This window comes from Marmota monax, unplaced genomic scaffold (assembly GCF_021218885.2).
Source record: "Marmota monax isolate L192 unplaced genomic scaffold, Marmota_monax_Labrador192_F-V1.1 WCK01_AAM20220418_F8-fsc00196, whole genome shotgun sequence".
NCBI classification, from domain to species: domain Eukaryota; kingdom Metazoa; phylum Chordata; class Mammalia; order Rodentia; family Sciuridae; genus Marmota; species Marmota monax.
In genome coordinates this window covers 3,389,743-3,414,110 of record NW_026694390.1, presented here as the reverse complement: position 1 = coordinate 3,414,110, position 24,368 = coordinate 3,389,743, and the positions used below count along the sequence as shown (strand labels likewise).

The 24,368-nt window shown below is 45.1% G+C and overlaps 1 protein-coding gene across 1 annotated transcript; it reads left to right on the top strand.

Annotated features, from left to right (window-relative positions):
• The first annotated feature begins 37 nt into the window (after window positions 1-37).
• Trpc7 (transient receptor potential cation channel subfamily C member 7) lies at window positions 38-14,300 on the top strand. The gene is made up of 6 exons (XM_046468050.2): window positions 38-48; window positions 535-730; window positions 2,920-3,141; window positions 3,791-3,871; window positions 11,307-11,382; window positions 13,708-14,300. Exons 1-6 carry the CDS (start codon window positions 38-40, stop codon window positions 13,875-13,877), a joined length of 756 nt encoding a protein of 251 aa, XP_046324006.1. The 3' UTR covers window positions 13,878-14,300.
• The last annotated feature ends 10,068 nt before the right edge of the window (window positions 14,301-24,368 follow it).

The window sequence follows — 24,368 nt, the reverse complement described above, 5'->3', positions numbered from 1 at the left end:
CAATGGAGGTAAAAGTGAGCCTACCACACAGGTGGCCATGAAGCTGATGTGAGCTGTTCTAAGCCAAGTGCCCAGTGAATGCCAGGCCCCAAGGAAACCAGCTCCATCTGTGGACACTGCCCATCTCCCCAGGTCACAGCCCTCGCTCCCCTTCACCTGGGGCTGTGTAGACTGAGACAAGATGCTTCAGAGTCTACTGAAGGAACAGGGTGCTTTCCAAGGCTAATAATGCTTTTGAGCAAACATTAGCCCTGGTGTTTAATTTTAGATGTTTAATTAATTACAGCAAGATAAAAATGATACCTCAGTCAGGACTCCCAATTAATAGATTGAATGGAAAAAAGATTGCCATTTATAATACTCAGAATTTCCAAGTTTTCTTAGAAATCTGAAGATCTCATTATTTCAGAACATATACCCTACCAACCAGCTCCATTCCCACTCCAGGGGGACCACTAAAGTCTGGGCAAGGACAGCATTATTCAAGTGTAAGCCCACGCGGACCTCATAAAAGGATTGTCTGTTTCCTTGTAGGGTTGAAGAAAGTTTTAAAACCTTATTTTGGTCCATATTTGGCTTATCTGAAGTGATCTCGGTGGTGCTGAAATATGACCACAAATTCATCGAGAACATCGGCTACGTTCTCTATGGCGTTTATAACGTCACCATGGTGGTAGTGCTGCTCAACATGCTCATAGCCATGATCAACAACTCCTATCAGGAAATTGAGGTAAGGCCAGCTCATTGAAAATGAACTCCCTCCCTTGGTTAATTGACATTGCTACTTTGAGCAACGTGGGCAATGACGTCAGAAGCCTGTGTCTTATTAAATGTTAAATTGGAACAATAAGCACCAGACATTCTTTGGGGACAGCTCCAAGAAGTGCTTCGAGTCAGTCTGCTGCATGGCATGGCTGGCACCATCACATAAAGGTCCCAATGAAAGCAGAAAGAACTGGGGTCATGAATCATGCCTCTTTGTCATGTGTCCCTCGGGACATCATGCAAGTGGCCCAGAGCACATCAGAATGACTATCTTTCAGCCCACTCCCCGTTTGCCTCTCACATGTTGTTTATTAGGCACCTACTGTATGCCAAACCTGTGCTAGGCACTAGTAACACAAAGATGACTAAGACACAGTCTTTGCCTCCAGGAGCTCATGGTCTGCTGAGAAAAACAGGTATGGCCATCAGCAAATGAAAATGCTGTGGGTCAATGCAACCAGGTGCAGAAAGTGCAAAGCAAAGAGAAAGGACTGTGAGGGAAGGAAGCTTCTAGAGGTGATACTTGATGGTTATTTAAAGATGAAAACAATTTTTCAGACAGATAAAGGAGTCAAAAGAAAGTACTGGGGCAATGTGTCCAAAATCTAAAATGCATAAACCATAGGCTTTTGATTGCAATCTTGTTTAAAGCATCACAGAGAAGAGAATGCAGCTGGATTACCTCCTACAAACCATGGTCAGGCTTTGTTCCCCTTGAATGACATATGCTAGATCTCTTAACATGCCACCCCCAGCATTGCTCTGACCAATAAGAAATATGCTTTTTTAGTATACACTGTATTGTCCAATGTGGTAGCTCACTAATCATATTTATCTAAAGAGCACTTGAAATGAGGCTAGTCCAGACTGAGATGTGCTCTAAGTATAAAATCCATGCCAGATTTCAAAACTTAATATGCAAAGAAAATGGAAAGCTATCTCATGAATTTTTTTTTCTGGTGGTGCCAGGGATTACACCCATCCTTTGGGCATGATAAGCATACATTATACCACTGAGCAATATTTTTATAATGATTACATGTTGAAATGACAATATTTTAAATCTATTAGATTAAATAAAGTATATCAGTGAAACTAATTTTACCTGTTCCATTTTGTTTTTTATAATATGGCCTGTAGAAAACTTAAACTTTAAATGGCTCACTTTCACGGCTCACAATACATTTTGTTTTCAAATTCTTTTTTTATTTATTCTAATTTGTTATATATGACAGCAGAATGCATTACAATTCATATTACACATAGAGCACAATTTTTAATATTTCTAGTTGTACACAAAGTAGAGTCACACCATTCATGTCTTCATACATGTACTTAGGGTAATGATATCCATCTCATTCCACCGTCTTTTCCATCCCCATGCCCCCTCCTTTCCCCTCCTACCTCTTTGTCCTATCTAGAGTTCATCTAATCCTCCCATGCTCCCTGCTCCAAGCCCATTGTGAATCAGCATCCTTATATCAGACAAAACATTCAGTATTTGGCTTTTGGGGATTGGCTAACTTCACTTAGCATTATATTTTCCAACTCCATCCATTTGCCTGCAAATGCCATGATTTTATTCTCTTTTAATGCTGAATAATATTCCACTATGTATGTATACCACATTTTCTTTATCCATTCATCTACTGAAGGGCATCTATGTTGGTTCCACAGTTTAGCTATTGTGAATTCACAATACATTTCTATTGGGCAGCACTTCTGTAAACAATCAACAAATACCTTGATGCTGTGCTAGTTGGTGAATCTGCCAACAGAACTGTAAAAATTAATGGATAGCAAGATGACGTGGCAGGGAGAAAAGTTCTTTGGTAAGCTGCAAGGGGAGAACGTTGGTGAAAAGTCTCCATAGGAAATAGGGGAGGGTGGCATACACTGGCCAAGGCTCTTCCACCATGAAGAATTCCAAGGAGGTAGGTGGAGAGCTTTAAGACTAATGAATGCAGGTGGTCTTAGAGAGAACAAGCCCCATCTTTATGGCATCTGTAGAGACGGTGAAATCCACAAGAGCTCGAGAGCCCTGTTTAGAAGTCTGTTCTCAGAATGCGTAGACTGTATCTCCGCTCCTCACACTGAGCTCCGTTGTTAGGTCCTGGCCTTTGATGGCGTATCATTGATTCTTTTGTTCCACAGGAGGATGCAGATGTGGAATGGAAATTTGCCCGAGCAAAACTCTGGCTGTCTTACTTTGATGAAGGAAGAACTCTACCTGCTCCTTTTAATCTAGTGCCAAGTCCTAAATCATTTTATTATCTCATAATGAGAATCAAGATGTGCCTCATAAAACTCTGCAAATCTAAGGCCAAAAGCTGTGAAAATGACCTTGAAATGGGCATGCTGAATTCCAAATTCAGGGTAGGTAGCATCTGGTTTATGGGGCTAGAAAAAGCATCAGGTTGGGGGAGGGAGTTGTGTGTGTTCAGTTTGGATAGTGGCCCCTAACGCAAGGGAAGCCTGGAGCTGTGAGGGGCTAGTGTCTTTTAGAATCTACTGAGCACATCCACAAAGGCCCAACTCATCAGAGGCTACCTGCGGTACTGTCCCTTCTTCCTTGGAGAGTGCTCTGCTGGGGACCTAGCACACTGCCTGCTGCCTGCACCCTGGCTGAGCCATGACCCCAGTGACAGGGACTCTTCAGTGGACTTGGAAATGGAATATCTTTCCCCACAAAGTATCTAAAGAATGGTCTCTGGGCAAGTTTCCCTACCCACTCTCCCTTCCTGTAGATTCTCAATGACCATTAGCAGAAGCTCTGAGGAGTCCTAGAGAAAAGATACCCACATAACTTTAACTTAGAGCTTCCCAAATCTGGTTGACCAGACAACATTCTGTAACCCTTGTGAACATCCCATAGAACTAAAGTTCCCAGGAATAGTGCTCTATAAAGCCAAGCAGCAAGGGCAAATCGGCTTCCAGAGGTTCCTATAGAGTCACCCCATATGTGGATATTGTTCATTCAAATCCTGCCATAAGTGTATATATGTTTTGTTTTTTTTTTTTCCAGAAGACTCGTTACCAGGCTGGCATGAGGAATTCTGAAAACCTGACAGCAAATAACACTTTCAGCAAGCCCACCAGATACCAGGTAACCACCCTTTCACAAGCACGGGCAGGAGCAGACACCACAAAAACACAGATTTAGTCACATGACTATGACTACCTCAGAGCACAGCTCCCTGCCTTCCTTCCTTTACTGATCAAATATTTATTGAGTGCCTGCTACATGCCAGGCACTGTGCTGCTTACTGAGAGTACAGATGTGGTTCCTACCTTATGGCACCTCCAGGCTGGCTAGTGACAGGAGAGACAATGAATGAGTAAACACACAGATAAGAATATGCCATCAAATTGACTAAAGAGCCTAGAGGAAAAGAATAGGGTTTAAAATAGAGAAAACTAGGGAAACCCTAATTGAAAGGGCATCTTCAAGGAGAGGACTGTTGGCCAAGACCTCACGGATGAGAAAAGGGCAGCCATGGGGGGCTTCCAGGAAGAGGCAGAGCATTTGTAGAGATCCATGGGAGAAGCTTGATAGGTCCTTAGCGGCTGGCAGAGAGAGCAGAGGGAGATGAGGGCAGTGGGAAGGCAGCATCTGGACACTATGGATGTGGAGTGTATTATAGTAATCTAAGAAGGTCCGAGTGGCAGGAGGGGAACTTTGCCGGGAAAAGCGATGATAAAATCATATTTATGCTTTAATGAGAAGGGACAGGAGATCAGTGAAGAGAATGTGACAGTCGTTTGGGCATAAGGGGTGTGAGCAGGACAGTGGAGAAAAGCAGACAGGATAAGTGTACATTCTGGACAATCAACCAAGGAGACCTGATTCTGGGGTGGACATGGGGGAGCACCCAGCATGACTCCCAGGTATGGTTCTTAAGCAACAAGATAGATATTGTTGTCTTCAGTGAGCACCTGCCCTTAGACTGCCAGCTTGTCAAGTCTGTTAGAAAAATTGGAGGAAAAAAACCCCTCTGAGCTTGTAATTCTTGCATTACTTCTAGAAAAGAATGCTAAATCTCTGTATCCATTTGAACCAGCTCATGAGGTATTGATAAATGCTAACTACAGGTACTGGATTATAAAAATTCAGGGCATTCTTTTCCTACCTCCCACTTCTCCTCCATCAGCAGTTTCATCCATACTGATCATTTCTTGTCAGATGTGAATTTAAAGGTGTCCTGAGCATTCCTTTGGGCTGAGGTGACATGTCCCTAGTGCCACCTTCCCACAGGGAGCAATTACAGACTTAGCATCTTCCAGACACAGGTCTCTAATTGAATCTTTCCATCCATATTTCAGAAGCCAGCTGTGCAGTGAGGAGGATTTAATTGTACAATTAAGAAACAGCTCATCCCTCAAAGCACTTATAGTTTTATCAAATGACATGGACTAAAAATTGGCAATGGGCAAATCTTGTATTTTATCGTGTGCAAAATTTGGACTGCCCAGGATGATCAGCTTTGAGTTATTTTACAGGCCAAATCCTTTGATCAGTGGAAGGATTTTTATTTCTCAGCTTCTCAGAAAGAAGTATAGATTATCTGTGTCATGAAAAAGATAGAACACCCTAATGGGTTAGGTCCAAATCTCTCCTGATTTTGAGCAGAATCAGCTACAGAGATAAAGGAAGACTGATTAGGTGTGAATGTCCTGTACCCAGAATGAATCCTTTCTGACCGAGACTGTCTTCAAAATCAGTTTCAGAGCAATCTGGTTTGTCTTCTATCACCCTAGGTAGAGCCCCTCCTGCCATAAATCTCCCAAGAGCTTCCTGCCGTGATTACAGAGATTGGTTGGTTTGCAGCCTTGGGCTATGAATGACCTTGGAAAGCTCTGCTCACCTTGTATTTTGTCAATCCATGTAGAAAAGCCCCAGGCTACTTTTTCAAATAGTTGTGAAAAAAATCCCACTAGCAAGCAACAGAGAGAAAGGTTTGCTGGGACTGAGTAGGGCTGAGAGCACCTTGCATTTACACATGGACACTCTGCTCAACACTATCAGACTATTTCTGGTGTCTTCCTGAGCCATCATCCACTGCTCACCATAGGAGGAAACCTTGAGATGACCCAAAATGACAGCTGTGAGCAGCCTAGACACTAGCCCAGGTGTAGACTCACCACATTTCTAGGAGAGAAGGCTGTCTTTCACCCCATTTAAAAGATGAGGAAACTGAGTCTCCATGGCTCAGGTCACACAGCTGGTTGAACTGTGACTGTCTGACTCATTCATCACACTGCATTATCCAGGTGCTTGCCTGTCACCTATCTTCATAGTACTGCACCAGAGCTTTCCTCAGAATCTGCTTCACCTGTCTAATGGTCACTGTGGTGAGATGTGTCTGAGCCTTCCAAGCTTCCAGTGACACTTCTGCACTCTGGCTACAGCAGCAGCAGGTGAAGCCAAAGCACAGATTCAGGCAGGGGTCTGATGATGGCTCATCTGTTTCCTTGGACACATTGGAGGGTGTCAAAGTTGCATGCTTTCATTCCAAAGAAGCTTCCAGATGTGCAGAGAACATGAGCAGCCAAATCACTCACTCTTGCTTACTCTCCAGGCTATCCCCAGAAATGCCACCTCAACTTGCTTCCTTTATGTCCCTTCGTTAGATCTTCATGATTGTTGCAGTGTTTACTTTAATGCCAATTCTCCAACTTTGGGGAGCCCGTCTTTGTAAGCAAAGACACGGCAGACTTCAGAGGCTTTTCTATGCATTCTATGCTTTTCTTAGTCTCCCAGGAGTCCGAGTTGTTATTTTTCCCAAAAACCAGTTTCTTGCTTTTGCAATCCTTTCCATTCTGGGTTCTGGGGACTGGAGACCCAATAGAAATACAAAACCCTGATACTGGTGAGACAGCCAAAGCATCCCTTCTCTCAGAGCTACCTAGTGACCTGTTCCAAGATCCAGTGTGTCAATGTATTGGGGGTGGGTGTACAGATCCTGAATGCCCACTCTCTGACAGGTACATTTGTCTACTCTTCATGGGCAGAGCAAACAAGCCACAGCTCATATAATCCAGAGAAGATAGGCACAGCCCTTCCTTCAAATAAGCCCCGATCTTTACCATGCAGTCTCTTTCCCAAACCCAGGGGAAAGTCCTCTTATTTATTTCTTTTTATTAGTGCATTGTAGTTATACATAATTTTGACACTTATACATGTTTAGAATTTGATTTACTCCATTTTGGTACCCACTCTCTCTTCCACCCTCCCCTATTCTTCTTCCTCTACTTCACTGGTCTTCATTTCATTTTATTTTATTTATTTTGATTTATAGTTACACTGAAGGTGGAATTCACTGTGGTGTATTTATACATGCATAGAGTATATCAAAGCCAATAGATAATTGCTAATGCTTATTCTCTCTACTCCAGGGTTTGATAAACCCCAGTCTAACAAATGACTTGTCCTAGCATCCATTTGTCCACTCTCTTCTAAACATTCCTCAATTTCTCTGTACCTATTTGGAACTTGACTTCCCTCTGGATTCTTATTTGGTACATACTGGCTACATATGTGTTCTCTTCCTCATCTATGTTCTTAACCACTCTGTCTGCACAGATAGCCTCATCACCCATAGAAAGATATTCTATTTTCCCATCCACCACCAGCAGCCAGAGGCCACCTGACCCTTAGAAGTCTGGGCTGGAGGAATTGTGTGCCTTTCTCCTTAGATGTAGGTCTCTGCGGGACAACCATTCTAATTCATTGTGCATCCCATCTGCATCCACTTGAGTCTTCTTTTGCCTGAGTAATATTGCTAAATATACTCCTCTCCAGTGCTTGCTAAAGGCATGGGGGCAGGGGCAGGAAAGTTGCCACCAACAGGGACATATTTGCTCAGGGAAAGTTTATCTTCATGAGTTGAAAGTGCTCTTAGGAAAGATAGCAAGGAGATATCTCAAACTTATCACAAAGGAACACATTGTCCCCAAATAATGAAGGAAAGGAGGCTTTTGATGTCCATCTTCTCTGGAAACAGATATCCTCTATGACATCATATTAAATAGAACTTCAGGGTATTTTCCAATCATTTTAGACTTTCTGGTGATAATATCAGCATTCTGGTCTTGCAGATTCCAAGTTATCCAACATGCACCTCACATCCAAGCCATAACACTTAGATATCCTACTCTATTGTCTAGAAGAAGGTCCCTTATAAACCATTCCAGTGCCTCAAATAACTTCCAAAGAGGAAGTTATCCCCATGAGGACATGAAATCTCTTACGGACAGTAAGTGATCACATTACTCCCACTGAAGGTCCCTGTCATCTTGATAGTAACTTGGGGATGAAGAAGAATATCAAAAAGTCCCTGCACACTCACAGTGCCCATCAGGATCTGCTTCCATGAAGCATCTATGATCCTAATGCATAAAAGCAAACCTTCACTTTGAAGCCTAGGTCTGTAGGAACCCCACTCTGCACAGTCATGCCAGTGCTCAAGAGTGGGCATGAGTACTAATCCCAGTGCTATGCCAGTGACCCTCTTGCCCAAGGATGGACACTGGATGAGGCACCACCTTCTGAAACCTAGTGAGGCTTCCTCCTGCACAACAAGAGCAGTCCAAACCTCCTCTGACTAATGGAACCAGTTACTGAGCAAAGCATTTCCTTCCCTAACCCATCTTGCACTTACCCTCTTTCTGAAGTCCAGATAAATCCCTGGCTTTGGTTTCCATTTGGGCTGAATCCTAGATCTGCCACTTCCTATGTGTGACCTTGGAGAAATCCCTTTGCTCTTTGAGCATCTAAAGGCATGGGGGCAGGGGCAGTGTCCTACTGAAAATGGAGATCACAACTCCTATTTCACTGAGTTTCTGGGAGGACTCAGATCTTTTTGTGAGACAGACTAGCTCAATCCTGGTCTAGAGGAAGGACTTGATGTGCTTGTCTCTTTGCTTCTTTTCCATCCTTTATCCTTTCCTACTGGAGGGCTACTCAGTATTAAAGGAGGCCTATGAGCCGGATTTCATCAATTCAAACCAAATAGAGCCTAAGGGGAATATTTTGTTATAATAACCCATGAGATTTTTAAAATATAATCAGTTTAATCATGTGGTACAGAAATAGTACACATTGAGCAGGAATAACCGCTGTACCCGTGAAAGGATTCAACTCAGTGCCACTGAACTCCCAGGCCCTGGCTTATTATCATAAATAATAAGCTTCTTTTATTGATGGATCTAAACCAAGGAAACCTTAATTCTTAAAGTTTGTCCTTTAAAAAGCAACAGACTTTAACTAGATCCCTTTAACTTGTGTTATCCTGAACATTTGCAGTGGAAGAGTATTTCTGAATTTTTTATTCAGTGAGAATGACAGATACTTAGGTATCTGCACTTTTGTCCCCTCCCCAACCCTGGCATAGAACAATGTTTTTGCTTTGCTTTATTTTTCTAATTCAAACTGAAAAAAGCCTGGCACTGTGGTGCACACCTGTAATATCACTCCCAGGGACAGGGAGGGAGAGGCAGATGCAGAAGGATTGCAAGTTCTAGGCCAGCCTGAGCAACATAGTGAGACCCTATCTCAAAATAAAATTAAAAGGGCCAGGGATATAGTTAGGTGATAGAGAGCCCTAGATTTTGCTAGTTCAGGAATAAAAAAAAAAAGAAGAAGAAGAAATGAAAATAACATCATTGAGTCTCATGGAAAGGTACATATTCTTATAACTTAGTGTTTTAGGCAGCTTTTTTGCTGCTGTAACTAAAAACCCAGCCAGAACAATTGTAGAGGAGGGCAACTTTATTTGGGGGCTCATGGTTTCAGATGTCTCGTTCCATAGACAGCAGGTTCCACTCCTTGAGGCTCAAGATGAGGCAGGACATTATGGTGGAAGAGTGTGGCAGAGGGAAGCAGCTCACATGATGATCAGGAAGCAGAGAGAGACTCCACTCACCAGATACAAAATATGTACCCCAAAGTCATGCCGCCATTGCCCACCTCCTCCAGCCACACCCTACCTGCCTTTAGTTACTCCTCAGTTAATCACTATCAAGGGATTCATTCAATGATTGGGTTAAGACTCTCGCAACCCAGTTATTTCTCCTCTGAACCTTCTTGCATTGTCTCACATGTGGACTTTTGGGGGACACCTCATATCCAAGCCATAACACTTAGATACCCTACTCTATTATCTATAAGAATGTCCCTGAGAAATTCTGCATGACACTGACAGGGGAAGACCCATGCTCTCTGAGAAGGAATAGCAGAAAGACAATTTGCTTATAAACCATTCCAATGCCTCAAACCCTAGAGCCAGGAGGATGTGAACCTCATGGCAGAAAAAAGGCACACGGGCCTGAACAAGTCACTGCAGAGTCGTGGACAAGAGCCTTGGCCAGGGTCAGTCACAGTCTTGGAATCACAGTCTGGAAACACTTCCTTTTCATGGAGAGAACCATCAAATGGTGATAAAAATGAGTAGTACCCCCAGCTCTTTGCACCCAGTTCACTTCCTTCTTACTTCCAGGAAGCTTTTCCAGAGCCCACGTACTCAGAACTTAGCAACCCGTATGAGGTCACATAGCAGAACACCCCAGAACAGCGTTCAAGCCCTTAAAGTTTTCCTCAGTCTGGAAAATGCTGCCTTGTCCCTTTGTCCTAAGTGTGAACACATGAATAGGCCACAGGACAGGAGGACTAAGGGGACAGGGAAATCCCTCCCTTTTTTCCATGCTACTCATCTCTCTTAAGAGTTAGAAGTCTCAACTTCCAGAATATTTTTAAATCCTGAGATTTCACAGGAACCCTGGATCAACTAGCTGACAAAATCCAAAGTTCACCTCCTGCGGTCTTTCTTACACTTGGCTCTATTCTTGGTGTCTCTTAAGTGTTTATTCATGCTTCATTTGCTTAGAGCACACAGTGACTGCATAATAACTGGAACCTCAGGCCCAAACCCTTCTTCATCATGACTGGCAACACGGGGTCGGGCCTGTGGGATTTTGTGGAAAACGATCTCTCTTGTATAATTGTTGCTCCATCTGGCAAGAGTTTTCCAAAGTATGGTGGACTTGTCCTCCAAGCCTAGCCCTGACCTCTGTACCGACCGAATCTCCTCTTGTGAATGGCATACCTCTCACCGTCAACCTCTAGGGGACACAGCTCCACCTGGGCTAACCTAATAAGATGTTCCCAACATCCCCTCCTTAAATAGAACTGAGAAAGAGGCCATGACTGGCCAGGGTAGAATCAGGCCTAGGACCCTAAAGCAGCACAGTGCATTCCAAATCATTATCTCTCCCTCTCTAGTGGCTCAGCCTCCTGCCATTGAGAAGTGTCCTGTTCTTATATCCCAGGTCAAGTGGACATTGAATCCTGGGAACTGGGGAGGTTAAACAGAAGGCTGGCCAGCTTCCCCCACTATGCAGGGCATCCTGAGCAAGGCACCAGGGTTGAGCATGTCCCAGGGACTCCTGAGGTGCTGTGAGAGACATGGGCCTCGTGCTACACCATGTAGGCTGCCTCTATGCAAGGCCTGGCATACCGAACTCCTCCTTGCTTCACATTTCAGAAAATCATGAAACGGCTCATAAAAAGATATGTCCTGAAGGCCCAGGTGGACAGAGAGAATGATGAAGTCAATGAAGGTAAGGGATTGCATCACCACAAATGTGGGGCCCTACAGCAGCAGTAAGCTCAGAAGTGAGGTGTGGGTGTCACAGGGCAAAAATCACGGTGTGGTTGGGGTACTGTGTTCCCTTCCACAGGCTGGGGGGAATCCATCCCCTCACTCGTAAGCACAGTGCATTTCCATGAGGCAACAGGACCAAGGTCTCTGTTCCCTTGCTGGTGCAGCTGAGGCTGCCCCAAGTGCAGCTCCAGAGGCCACCTCCTGTCTCTGCAGATCACCAGCAGCAAAGCCTCCCTCCCCTCATGCTACCACTTCTCCTGCCTATTGTCTCTCATCCTCTGTCTCTGCCCCACTCTTCTGCCTTCCTCCTCTACTCTTAAGAACTCATGATTAGATTGGATTCTCCTGGATAACCCAGAATGATCTCCTTATTTTAAGGCCAACAGCAAAGAAAGCTCGATTCTGTTTGCTGCCTTAGTCCCTGTGTGCCGTGTAACACAGCACACTCTCAGGTGAACTCCACAGTTTAGGATGTGGACATCATGGAGGTGGGAGACATTATTGTGCCTACTGCAGTGATGGCTGCTTTGAGTCAGCCTCAGGTCCCTTGAGTTCAGGATGGCCCAAAGTTCCAGTACCCCACCTCATTCTGTGGGTGCACATACAGAGGGAGCAACCTGTATTCCATTTTCAGAGACTGCCCCTGGATCAGTTCCAACCAGACCTGTCCTGTCTCGGTTTCAGGTTCTCAGCCTCTGACAACTAGCAGTTTCCCTAAAAGTATCCCCCAACTCTGTACCAGTTGTTAAAACTGCAGATCCCAAACCCCACCTGGACCTAATGAATTGCTATATTTAAAGTGGGGTTTGGGGGTCTGCATTTTAGATAATAACACCAGGTGACTCTCAGGCACACTGACGTTTTCCAACTGCATTATTTTCACTGTTTGGGTTACTTTCCAGTCTATTTTAAGCAATTCCTCTTAAGTGAAAAGCAAATTACCTTATACCAGATCATTAATCTCCGTGAGACACCTAGGATATTTGCTACTAGAAATGGCTGTGTCCATGACCAAAGGCACTAAGTCTCCTCCTCACTCGGGCCACAGGGGCTACAAAGAGTCTGATCATTGAGAGGACTTTTGCCTCTTTCTGGGCACCTAATGTGCAACCTCAATAATGACTGAGCTGGCTCCTGAGCTGACACTGCTTAGGGACTGAGTAGCACCCATCTACCCACCCCAAGTATAAAACTGCCAGGTGTCATGCCTGCCAGCCTCAAGCTGTGTATAACTATAATGGACATGAATGCAATTGCTACAGAAGGTGGGGAAAACCAGGTGTCCTGCCGCTTAAATGACACCACAAAAATGGGGCTCAGTGAAGCACCTGATGAAAAAAAAAATAGATCCATTTGTCAAGATGAATCTAGCCATACTTTCATGATCTCTGCCTGGAAAACAGATTCATATCTATTTTCATATTATTCAAATAACATGTCCACAGGGAGTGGATTCCCACTGAGTCAAGTCCAGTATCTTAATATCAGGAAAGAATCTTTCTACTCTTCTTTGTGGTTAATAAAAAGATTCCCACAGCCCAGACCCCTGTGATTTCTAACCACATTGTTCACTGTGGAAATAAAAATTGAAGGTCCTAGGCTGGGGTTAGGTAGTGGTAGCACACTTGCCTGGCATGAGTGAGGCACTGGGTTCAATTTTCAGCACCACATATAAATAAATAAAATAAAGGTCTATCAACAACTTGAAAAAAAATTTTTAAATTGAAGGTCCCTAGTTGGTCCCTTGTTATGGGAGGAGGTGGTGGCAGGCATCCGTGAGGGTTCTATCAGTGAGGCCATGCTGCCTGTGTGGACAAAGGGGACCTACTGGGGTACCTGGCTCACTCCTAGGAGACTGGCAGCTCTGTGGCTGCCACTGTGCTGAGCCATTCTCTCAGGTGCCTTGAAGTTTCCCTTCCCTGCAGATCTCGACAGAGCAAAACATAAAGTATCATGAAAATAAATGTTCCAGTTAATGAGGGTGTTGCTCAGTCTTGAAATGTGCCATTAATGACCCCAGGAACAACAGTCTCAAGATAAGTGCTAGACACAATTCACAGCCCTGATCTCCACACCTCCTTCTAGCCACAAAGGGCGAGGCTTTCCAGGAATGGGAGGAAGAGGACTGTGTTCCTGGATATTGGGAAGCTGGGTAGTATTTAGGTCAGACAGAGCTGACATTGCCTCACCTCTACCCCTGGCAGCTGGTCCCGCGTGTACCTGGGATGAGCCCCTTCCTTCTACTTGCTCTCACTCAGCAAAACCTCCTCTGTCCTTGCAGGTGAATTGAAAGAAATCAAGCAGGATATCTCTAGCCTGCGCTATGAGCTTCTTGAAGAGAAGTCCCAAGCTACTGGCGAGCTGGCTGACCTGATCCAACAGCTCAGTGAGAAATTTGGAAAGAACTTAAACAAAGACCACCTGAGGGTGAACAAGGGCAAGGACATTTAGCAGCCCAGTGGGCATCTGTGACTTCTACCAGCATTCCAAGGCCAGGTTGGATACCCTGGCCCCCAGCTCTGGTGGGGAGGGTCCTGGCCCACTCCTCTAGGACACAAGGGGATCCACTGGCTCAGTCTCGAGCACATCACTGACATCTCCAGCCAGGAGCCTGGACCCAGAGTGGTTATGAAACTAGGCTGCTGGGTAAGAAAAGTTACTCGGAAGAGTAGTGCCCTGACACAGGTGAGGCCTTTAGTCCAGCCTCAGTGAAATACATTCCTGTAGCCAGAGCAGGAAAAGGCCATCTTGGATGCACACGTGTGCCCTCCCATGGCACATGGGACTGCAGCTCTGGCTGTGTCCCGGGAAGTCAAACCTCCTCATCCCATGACCCCTTCTCACTGCCCCATGCCACCCACATACACATCCAGCCAGAACCGGGAGGTGACCTGTGATCTATTCTTAAGTGCCAGATGAGAACACAGATAGCCTAATAGTAAAATAGTTCTATTTGTTTATTTAAAAAAATGTTTAAAAATCCTAAATCAAAAATTGTACTGTAGGTAGCACTGTTTAGAGAACAAAAAAAAAATCCAAATGATGTATTTTTACCTTTATTAAGATTATCTTGTATTTACTATTTTTACCTAAAATGGAAAGAAATAAAATTACCTCATAAGAGCCTGGGGGATCTCTGTGGATATGCTGTGAAGCTGTCCTGCACTCTGTCTTGAGGTGGCCTTAGGAACTCTCACATCAGAGGTGACCTGAAGGAGAAAGGGCTAACCCTGGGGGAATCCAGCAGCCAAGATCCCCAAGAAGTTCCTGGCCTCTGGCCTCTACTGCTAAGAAAGTGGCTCCCCTCTTTCTATCCCCAGACCTGGTGACCCCAGCCTCATTAAGGCCAGAAAGAGGCAAAATAAATGATGAGAAAGATGAAGTTTTCTCCCAACCCACCTCTCTGGATTTTCTCTGGTGTGTGTGTTTGAGAAAAGCTGTGGGGATTTTCTCCAGAGATGTGTCATCACAAGGACTGGCACACAATCTGAAGGGCACTTGAGGATTTGTAAGGTTTTAAAAGTCCATCCATGGCCCCCTACAGGCCCCAGGTTTAAATCTCCAGACCACAGTTTATATCTGTAAAGTTCCCTGTACACACAGTATGCTGAGGTACTCATCAGACCCACCCTTCATTCTGGACCCCCAATTCTCCTGTCTGAAAGAGGGGGCCGTGAATCTGAAGAACAGCCACCAGAGGGCGCCCAGTCCCAAACAATGCCCATTCTGAGCAGGTGGAAGGCAAGGCCTTGGATTCCAGAAGAGCCCTCTGGTCCCAAGGACTAGTAATGCCATCCAAAGCTATTGAGCACTTACTGTGTTTCAGGTGCTATGCTTAGGGCTTTGCATGCATCGGTTCTCCAAATCTTCACAGCAACCCTGTGAGGAAGGTCAGGGTTACAGATCAAATACCTTGAAGATGCCCTAGAAAGGGAAGAAAATCATAAATATGTAAGATATACATACATATTATATCTATTATATATATACATACACATGAATGAGCACACACATACACCCACATGTATTTGTGTATATGTATATATGAACCATGGTCCCCAGTGCACAATGGTTTTGACAATGATTTTTCAACTTTACTTTTGTAATACACATTCAGTAGAAACATACTTTAATTTTTGAATTTTGATCTTTTCTTGGGGTATTTGTATGTAGAGTGATAGTCTCTATGATGCTGGACAATGGCAGCTCCCAATCAGCCACCAATCACAAGGGTAAACTACCAACACTCTGTGGTGTACTGTGCTACCAGCATTTGGGGATACCAGTATTCCACAAATTACAGGAGATAGTCAACACTCCATTATGAAATAAGCTTTGTGTTAGATTATTTTTCCCAACTGTAGACTGATGCAAGAGTTCTGAGCACATTTAAGATAGGTAAGCTGTGACATTTAGCAGGGTAAGTTTATTAAATGAATTTTTTTACTTACAGTATTTTCAACTTAAGATGGGTTTAATGGAGTGCAAGCCCCACATAAGTATAGACTTTTATAGATACATATGTATATACAGAGGGTTGTATTTGAAGATAAACAATATATCTTCAGTAGCAGAAGATTTCTACTGAACTCTATTATAAGAAAATAGCAGATGAGATGAAGTAGTAAATAGAAGTAAAGTCTGTCCCAAAATTAAGGGATTGTGAGGGTGGATTGTGACAAACTGGTCAACGTGCCCTTCTTAAGCAGGTTGTAGATACCAGTTCAGCTGATTGTTGCTATAAGCAATCCAGGCCCAGTTTTTCCGAATCTTTCCAATTTCTGGGAGGCAAAGTCAATTTTGTGGATCCCCTGGCAGCTGAGATAGGTGATCAGAGATGTTGCTGACACGTGGCTCTATATCTTGGCCTTCCCAGACCATCTGCACCACCACCCAGTGCTCAAACAACACAGAAACACTGGGGTCTGGTGGGTACCTCGGGCATACTGTGCGTGCAGGGAACTTTACAGATATAAACTGTGGTCTGGGAGTTTTTAACCTGGTACTTGTAGGAGGCCGTGAATGGATTCAAAAGAACCCACAAGTTCTCAAGTTCCCTTCAGACTGTGTGCCAGTCTCTGTGATGGCACATCTCTGGAGAAAATCCCCACAGCTTTTCTCAAATACTCATCCAGGCCCTGTGAAGCCTGCAGAAGATGAATGAACTCATTCAGCAAATATTTACTCAGTCCCTTGCCAAGTACTGGGGACAGGCCACATGCATCCAGTAGGGCTCCTTTTCAATCCTGGACTCTGAATTGAGAGGCGGATATGCTTTGTAGAAGAGCAATTGATTTGCCCAGGGGATAAATTACCAACACTTCTGGAAGATTTCCTTTCAGATCTCCCACTTACCTTCATCAGAATGCTAATCAACACTTTCAAGATGCATTATTCAATTTCCCTATCTGCCTTCAACCAGAGGCAATTGGCAAACCCATTTCAAACTGTGGCACCCTTTCTCCTATCACACCTAAGTATCCAGTCTGCTCCTCACCAGAGAGAAACGAAAACAAGCCCCACCAAGTCATTAAAAATGGGAAAAGAAAACCAGCACCATCCGTTTCAATTTTTCATGCCACATCTGGGAGGTGAGAGTGGTCCAGGAATGAACTCATGGTGGCCAGGTGGGTGGGGGAAGGGACCCCGCTTTGTAGTGCTGCTGAGGAAGCCTGGAAGAGCAGAGGGCCAGCAGAGCACATCAGCGGGGAGCTTAGTGATTTTTTCCAAGCACTGACAACCCCCACACCCTTGGCCTGTGTTGAATTAGCCAGGCAGAGGAAGCAGCTGTTGGAGACACCAAACAGGGCAATGTGGAATGGAACCTGAGTGGGGCTCAAGGACAGATGAAAAAAACGGCCCAGATCCTCCTTGAAAAAGCTCACACAACCCCCCCCCCCCAAGATATGCACACTTCCCAAAGCACCTCCTGTCCTCTGTATCTCTGCACTCTTACTGTTGTTCTGTCTACAACATATGCATTTAGTATCTTTCTCCATTGCCCAGAGGGAAACTCCGTAAGGGAATCTGATCTGTTCCCCACCAGGCAACTGGTACAGGGCCAAAGGGTAGGCACTCAGTGAAGGACTGCCGGTCCCTTCTGGGCCTCATTTTTCTAAAGCTCCTTCAGACAGCACCATTGGATCCTGAAAAACTTCATGGATTTGCAGAAAATGCAAGCCATCCCCTGCTGCACCTCTGCCCAGAGGTGCCTGAACCACATGACCCCATTTCCCTTCTAATCACAGCCTGGATGGAGGCCCCACTGCTTTTCCCAACACAATGCACTGCTTACTGTCTTAAGGACTCAGGAGTGAAAGCTGCTGGCCATGTGTCCGGGGTGACCAAAGGTTAAGCAGTGAGTTCTCCAGTCACTTGTCACTTTCTGATGGCTCCTAATAGGACTCAACAAGTCCTAGTGACACTTCCTAAGCAAAAGCTCCCAATTAGCCTCCGAGCTGTTGCTAAGGGACACAATGCTCACACATTTGAGAAAGCACAGCAGCCTCCTGTAACCATGGAAGGTTAACTCCCCACCCCCAACCAAGAAAGATCCCAGAACAACAAAAAAAAAAAATAGCCTGACGCAGCCCAGCCTGGAGGAGGTTCCCTTATGCAAGTGTGACTCTGAGAAAGCTACCTGAATGACTGCAGGCCTGGAAGCCTGTGACCAAACACCTCTCTGGGGAGGGCAAGACACCTTCATGGATGAATGTCCCTCTTCCAAGGGCTCATTAATGCTTGTGTGAAGTGCAGAATCGGAAGGGCCCTTGAGGCTGCAAGGCAAGGAGTTTCAATCTACCTATGCAGACAGGCACGCACACCTCCATTTTATGTTTATTCCACTCTTCCTTTCTTCCCTCCAAGGGTGGAACTCCTAAGGGAAAGGAACTCCAGGAGAAACACATCTACGTAACCCAACTTACACAGGTCAAGCTGGCAATGAAAGTACCTTCAGCCCTGGGTCCCAGGCACAGCAAGCTCCTGAGGCTCACCCTGACCTCGCCCAGCCTTGGGAAGGAGGCCAGGAGGCCAGCTCCCACTGTGGAAAACCCACCCACTCACTGACTGTTGGCCTGCTCTTGCTCCTCTGCTTCCCCTAGCAAGCAGTGGGGACATCCTCAGGGAAGAGACACAATATGGGGGGAAAATTATGTGGGCTCTGGTCCCCAGAGATCTGGGTCTGTAGATAATAAGGGAGAGGAGGATTGAGGGACAAACTGAACATTTGAGAGAAATGGTGATGGAGGAGTTTGGGGCTCTCCCCAATCCAGGAATGCTCCCCTCCAACTGCAGCAGGAGAGAAATGGAGGCCAGGTCAGGGTGCAGAGACGCCAAGGCAGTCAGTCAGCAGAGAGGACAAGAGGGAAGAGGAGTGTGCCAATGTCCCCAGAAACCAGGGCTGTGGCTGAACCAGCAACCCCACACTGCCAGGCCCTTCTGGATTGAGCCAGAGACCAGTTCAGCCACCTGTCAGTGTATGTGGGGTCTCCAAAAGAGCCAGCCCCTGCCGTGCACCCAGGAGGCATGACATGGAGGAAGGAATTCAGGCAGGGACAAAGTAACTTATTGGGAATTTTAAAACTGTGGATTTCAGGTCTTCAGAGTATTGAGTCAGAAATAACTGGGTCAAACAAAGCCCACCGTGCCACGACATGCATGCATGGATGTGGCATCAGCTACACGGGCAGACAAAGAGGCCATATGTCTTGGGAGCAAGGGACATGTAGAGACTGCCTGATAGGCCTGACCCACACTCCCCAAGATCAGTATCTCACCCTGCCCTGGCAGACTTGGAGCACATTGGGGAAATAAAAGACAAAAGAAAACAACTTAAATATGCCAAATAAAAATGTAACAGGACAATTCTGGGTGTCTGATGGCAGGTGCATAGGCCAGCAGGAGAGCGAGAAGGAGCGGGAATGTTGAGGGGCATGCAGGCCTGGTACTGGTTGTGAACAGATCTCACTCCACCCCAGGCATGGGCTAGCACCTAAACCCCACGAAGTCACCTACAGGGATCAGTTCTCCCAATGTTGACATCAGACCCGAGCAGGAGTAATCGGGTTTTCCTAGAGTTGTATGTGTGTGTGGTGTGTGTGGCCACAGGATTGCGGAACAAGAGAGTGTGCATCCGGTTCACAGTAGACCTCCTGCCATCCAGAGAGCGACTGTCCATAAATGACATCAAAGAGCAAGGAAAAATAGAAGGGAGAAGAGGAGATAGGAGGAGGAGGGAGAAGAAAAGAGTGGGAAGGAAAGGGTATAGCACAATGTTGACCCTGGGTCTAGCTCACCCCTGATGCTCTGCTTCCTACCGGATCTTCCTTAAACCCTGTGATCTGTTCAGATGACCTTTCAGTTCACCACCAAATAAACTCCATTTTTGCTTAAGCTAATTTGAATTGGTTTTCTGTCACTTACCTCCTCAGACTCCTGATGAACACAGATGTGATCCTGGGGCGTCTTTTCCTCACCCTTTCCTTGGGTCTGGTCTTCAGCTTCTGTGATTAGAAGTGCCAAGGCCAAAATCTGCCAGGACTGTTAGTCTTGAGATGCAGTGAGATTCTGGACAATGAGGAGGTCCAGGTTAAACTGCTTAAGAGAGAATAAGCAAGGCATGGGGCCTAGCAGGACTGCTATAGGACCCAGGGTCACCAGCCCCTCCGTACATGGGAGAAGAGTCTTCCTACTGTGCCCAGGCTACAGGTTTGGAAAGATCCAGAATTAGCACATTGGGCATTCCTGTGAGGTATCTCTCCACCGCTATGGAGGCAGCAGGTAAGAATGTGGCCAACAGGAATACAAAGGAAAGGTGGGACAAGGCTGCTAGCAAGGTGACTACAGTTATTGTGCTTATTGGTGAGGGTGACCCCTCAGAGACTCCAGAAATAGCCAGTAGACACTTTGAGTATAACCAGTTTCTAGCCTGTGAGGTTGCTGCTATAAATAGGAAATACATAGCTTTATTTCTTAGGTTCAGTCTGGCAAAGTGGGACTATTTCAGTTACATAAATGCAACCTGATATTGGATTTCTGGGGACTTCTGCTTTCCATGAGCATGGATTATTGGGAGCAGCATGAATCTCAAAAGCTATACCACTGACTCAGATGCCAGGGGGAGAGCAGTGACCACCCCAGACCTGAGCAAGAAAGGAAATGGCTTTTTGAATCATTTCAATGATAGACAAAATACAACTCCAGGATTTCATGCTCTGCTCAAATCCATCACAGAAAGGACACTGCAGCAAGGCAGAGCCCCTAGTGCCTTCCCAATCCACAGAACTAACCTCAATGCCCCCGAATCCTGGCCAGCCCTGCGGAAGGGGAGCATGCTGTCTCTCTGATACCAGGCTGTTTTTTTCAGATGCAGCTTCACATAAAGCCATTCACAAAATTCTCATTGTTGGTGACATGAGCATGAGCAGAATATATATTCTGTGCATCAGCAAAGATTATAGAGTGTCATCTCATGACACTGCTTCTTCTGAAATGCACATGATTTTCTGAGCCCTAGGCCCCCTGAGCCTCTCAGTCCCCAAGCTGAGTTCAGAGGCAAGTGACTTCCCTTGTGTTGGAGGCTGCAGGGTGAGGGTGCTACAGATAAGAATTCTAGTCACTCTGTAGATTCTCAGTGTTTCCCAAAGGGTGGAAACACCATTTTCCTGATTCTTAAAGACCTTTGGTCTGTCCTCCCCTGCAAATATATGATATGAAAAATTCAGCTCGAGGCAAAACATAGGGATACTTTCTGAAAAAGGGAGCTAACAGCTTATTCCAGACATGTGAGGAAACCAAGGGAATTATTATTCTGCACCCAGCCTGAAAGTCACAGGTCAACTCTCAGAGACTGAAAGTGTTCCCCAAGCTCATGGCATGTGGCTGACTACCTTGGGTCTCTGCTGCATGGGCAGAAACAAGGAGGTGGAGTTGGAGGTGAGAATAGGACTGGGCCCAAGCCTCCAACACAGAGGCACAAAAGAAGAGGAGGAGGGGGAAAGTGGGCCCATACGTGCTCCCACATCAGCCCACTTGGATGCCGCCTGAGGACATATGTAGCAGATGTCAGTGGCTTCACCTTCTTGATGGGCAGAGACTCCTGCAGGACTCAATGGAGGGCACACCAGAAAACCACGAGCAAAAGGCAGCAACATGTGAGGACGCCCTATGGAAAAGAGAAAATCACAGAGAATCTGAACATGGCCCAGACCTTGGTGTCTCCTCCTTATGAGCTATGGTTACCCACGGACACAAACCACCACTAGTGCAGAGCAGGGAAGCCTGGACCTGGGTAGCCTCCCTGTGTCACACCATAGGCCTCTAAGTTCAGGAAATGGTGGGGCCATTGCATTGGTCCCAGTTAAAAGAGATTCGCTGTCTGGGAGCAGATGCTCTATGTGCCCAGCATGACCACCATTCTGTTCTGTGAAGAGCTGGCATGACTTTACAAGAAAGGAAAATACGGTTGTGCTGAACTATTGCATCTGTGGCCCCAGTGAGAGATGATACACGCACTGTGCATTCCCTCCTGCATGGCCACTAAGCATAGTCATGTGACTTGCTTTAATTAATAGGGCATTAGCAAATATAGCAGGAGCATTGGCTTCATAAATTCACTCCCACTGGATCATGTCCTACAGCAAGCCACCTGCCGCGTTGTCAAGGAGTTCTGCTACACTACTGAATGTGCAGAGGCATATGGAGAGAAACCTCAGAAGACCAGAGGCCTCACGTACTTTCCAGCCTTGTCGAGCCCCCAGTTTAGAGCAGCCACAAGAGTGATTCAGCTATGTGGAGCAGAAGAGCTGCCCAGCTGGGCCTTGCCAACTACAGAACCATGAGAAATAGTAGTGCTGTCACTTCAGACCCCTTAGTTTTGAGGTAGTATGCTACCCGTAATAGATAACTAAAACGCAGGGGCTAAGGATGGTTCAGGAACTTTTCACATCATACCCAGTCCATTTATAGGAGAGTAATCTTACCCATGCATCCCCAAAATGATCTACTTCTGAATCCTCAGGCCTGGTGCCTCAACCAATAGTATCCAACAAATGCAAGTCAGCAGGTGTTAATGAAACTGCATTCAGGGTTTCCACCTGCCCAGGTCAGCTGTGCTCCACTTAGAAACCCTGTTTCTAGACACCAGTAGAACCTCTGCCCTGCCCTGAAAACCAGCTTTGGCCATCTTATGGGAGGATGAATGCAACCAGTTAACCCAGGCTTCAGCTCAGTCACAGGTCACAACATGTGAAGGACGGGATGGGTTCCAGAACTCCCACTCTGAGGGCCTTGCAGCCTCACTGTAGAGAACAGAGTGATCCTGGGACAGAGAAGTGGATTTCCAAGGGATTTTTTTCTCCTCTGAAATACATTGCACCACATTACATTAAAATATAATGTACCACATTTTTATTGGTGCACTATAGTTATGTATAGTGATGTGATTCATTGTTGTGAATGTATATACACATAATATAATACTATAATTGGGTCAATACTATTCTCCAGTATTTCTCCTTTCCCTTCCTTCTTCCATCTCCCTCATCCCTTTCCTTTACTCTACTAATCTCCCTTCTATTTTCATGAGATAACCCCCACATTTCTTCTCCTCTTTTCTCTCTACAGAGAAAAAAAAAAAAAAAAAAAAGCTTTTTTCTCTGTTGAGAGAAAAAAGAGCTTCCATATATAAGAGAAAACATATGACCCTCAACATGATCCTGGGTTTGGCTTGTTTTGCTTAACATCATTTTCTCAAGTTCCATCCATTTTCCTGCAAATGTCGTAATTTCATTTTTATGGCTGAATAAAATTCCATTATGTGTGCATACCACATTTTCTTTATTCTTTCATCCATTGCTGGTTCCATAGTTTGGTTATTGTGAATTATGCTCCTATAAACATAGGTTTGCATGTATCACCATAGTATGATGACTTTAATTCTTTAGGATAAATACCAGGAGAAGTATAGCCTAGTCATATGGTGGTTCCATGCCTAGTTTTTTTAGGAACTTCCATACTGATTTCCCTAGTGGTTGTACTAATTTACAATCCCTCCAGTAGTGTAAGTGTTCCTTTTTCTCCACATTCTCTCCAGCTTTTATTATATTTGTATTCTTGAGGGCCGACTTTCTGACTGGAGTAAGATGAAATCTCAGTGTAGTTTTGATTTGCATTTTCCTAATTGTTAATGATGTGAAACGATTTTTCATATATTTGTTGGCCATTGTATTTCTTATTTTCAGAAGTGTTCATTAGGTTATTTGGAGGAGTTTTGGTGCCAAGTTTTTGGAGTTGTTTATATATTCTAGATATTAATCCCCTACAGAACAGTATCTAGAAAAGATTTTCTCCTATTCTGTAGGTACCCTCTTCACACTCTTAATTGTTTCCTCTGCTGTGCAGAAGCTTTTTAATAAGAGTGGTGGGCAATACAGAGGAGATGTCACAAGGAAATGAGTGGGTTATTCTCTGCTATAGTTTGTTGAATGCCTCTCAATGGCCCATGTGTTAAAGACTTGGTCTCCAGGATGGCACTATTGAGAGGTGGTAGAATCTTTAGGACATGAGGTCTAGTGGGAGTCCTTAGGTCACTTGGGATGTGCATTCAAAGGGGATTGTGGGATCCTAGACCCTGCCTCTTTCCCTTTTCTCCATGGCTCATGAAGTAAGTTGTTCTGCTCTGCCTTGCTCCTGCCATGATGTGCATCCTTGACACAGGCCAAAAAAACCGGGTCCAATCATTCATGGACTGGAACTTCCAAAACTGTGAGCCAAAATAAACCTTTTCTAGTATAAGTTAATCACCTCAGGTATTTTGTTATAGCGACAGAAAGCTGACTAAGATATTACCCACTGGTCATTGGTAACTTCCTCTTAGGATTTCCAGTCTTACAACTGTCTGAGCACTTTCATATACTTTATCTCATTTAATTGGGACAACAA

Bases quoted from the DNA above. Each gene is read 5' to 3' on its own strand.
- Trpc7 (XM_046468050.2), top strand. The intron at 3,142-3,790 runs GTAGGTAGCATC...TTTTTTTTCCAG, and splicing joins TGCTGAATTCCAAATTCAGG to AAGACTCGTTACCAGGCTGG. The intron at 11,383-13,707 runs GTAAGGGATTGC...CTGTCCTTGCAG, and splicing joins GAATGATGAAGTCAATGAAG to GTGAATTGAAAGAAATCAAG.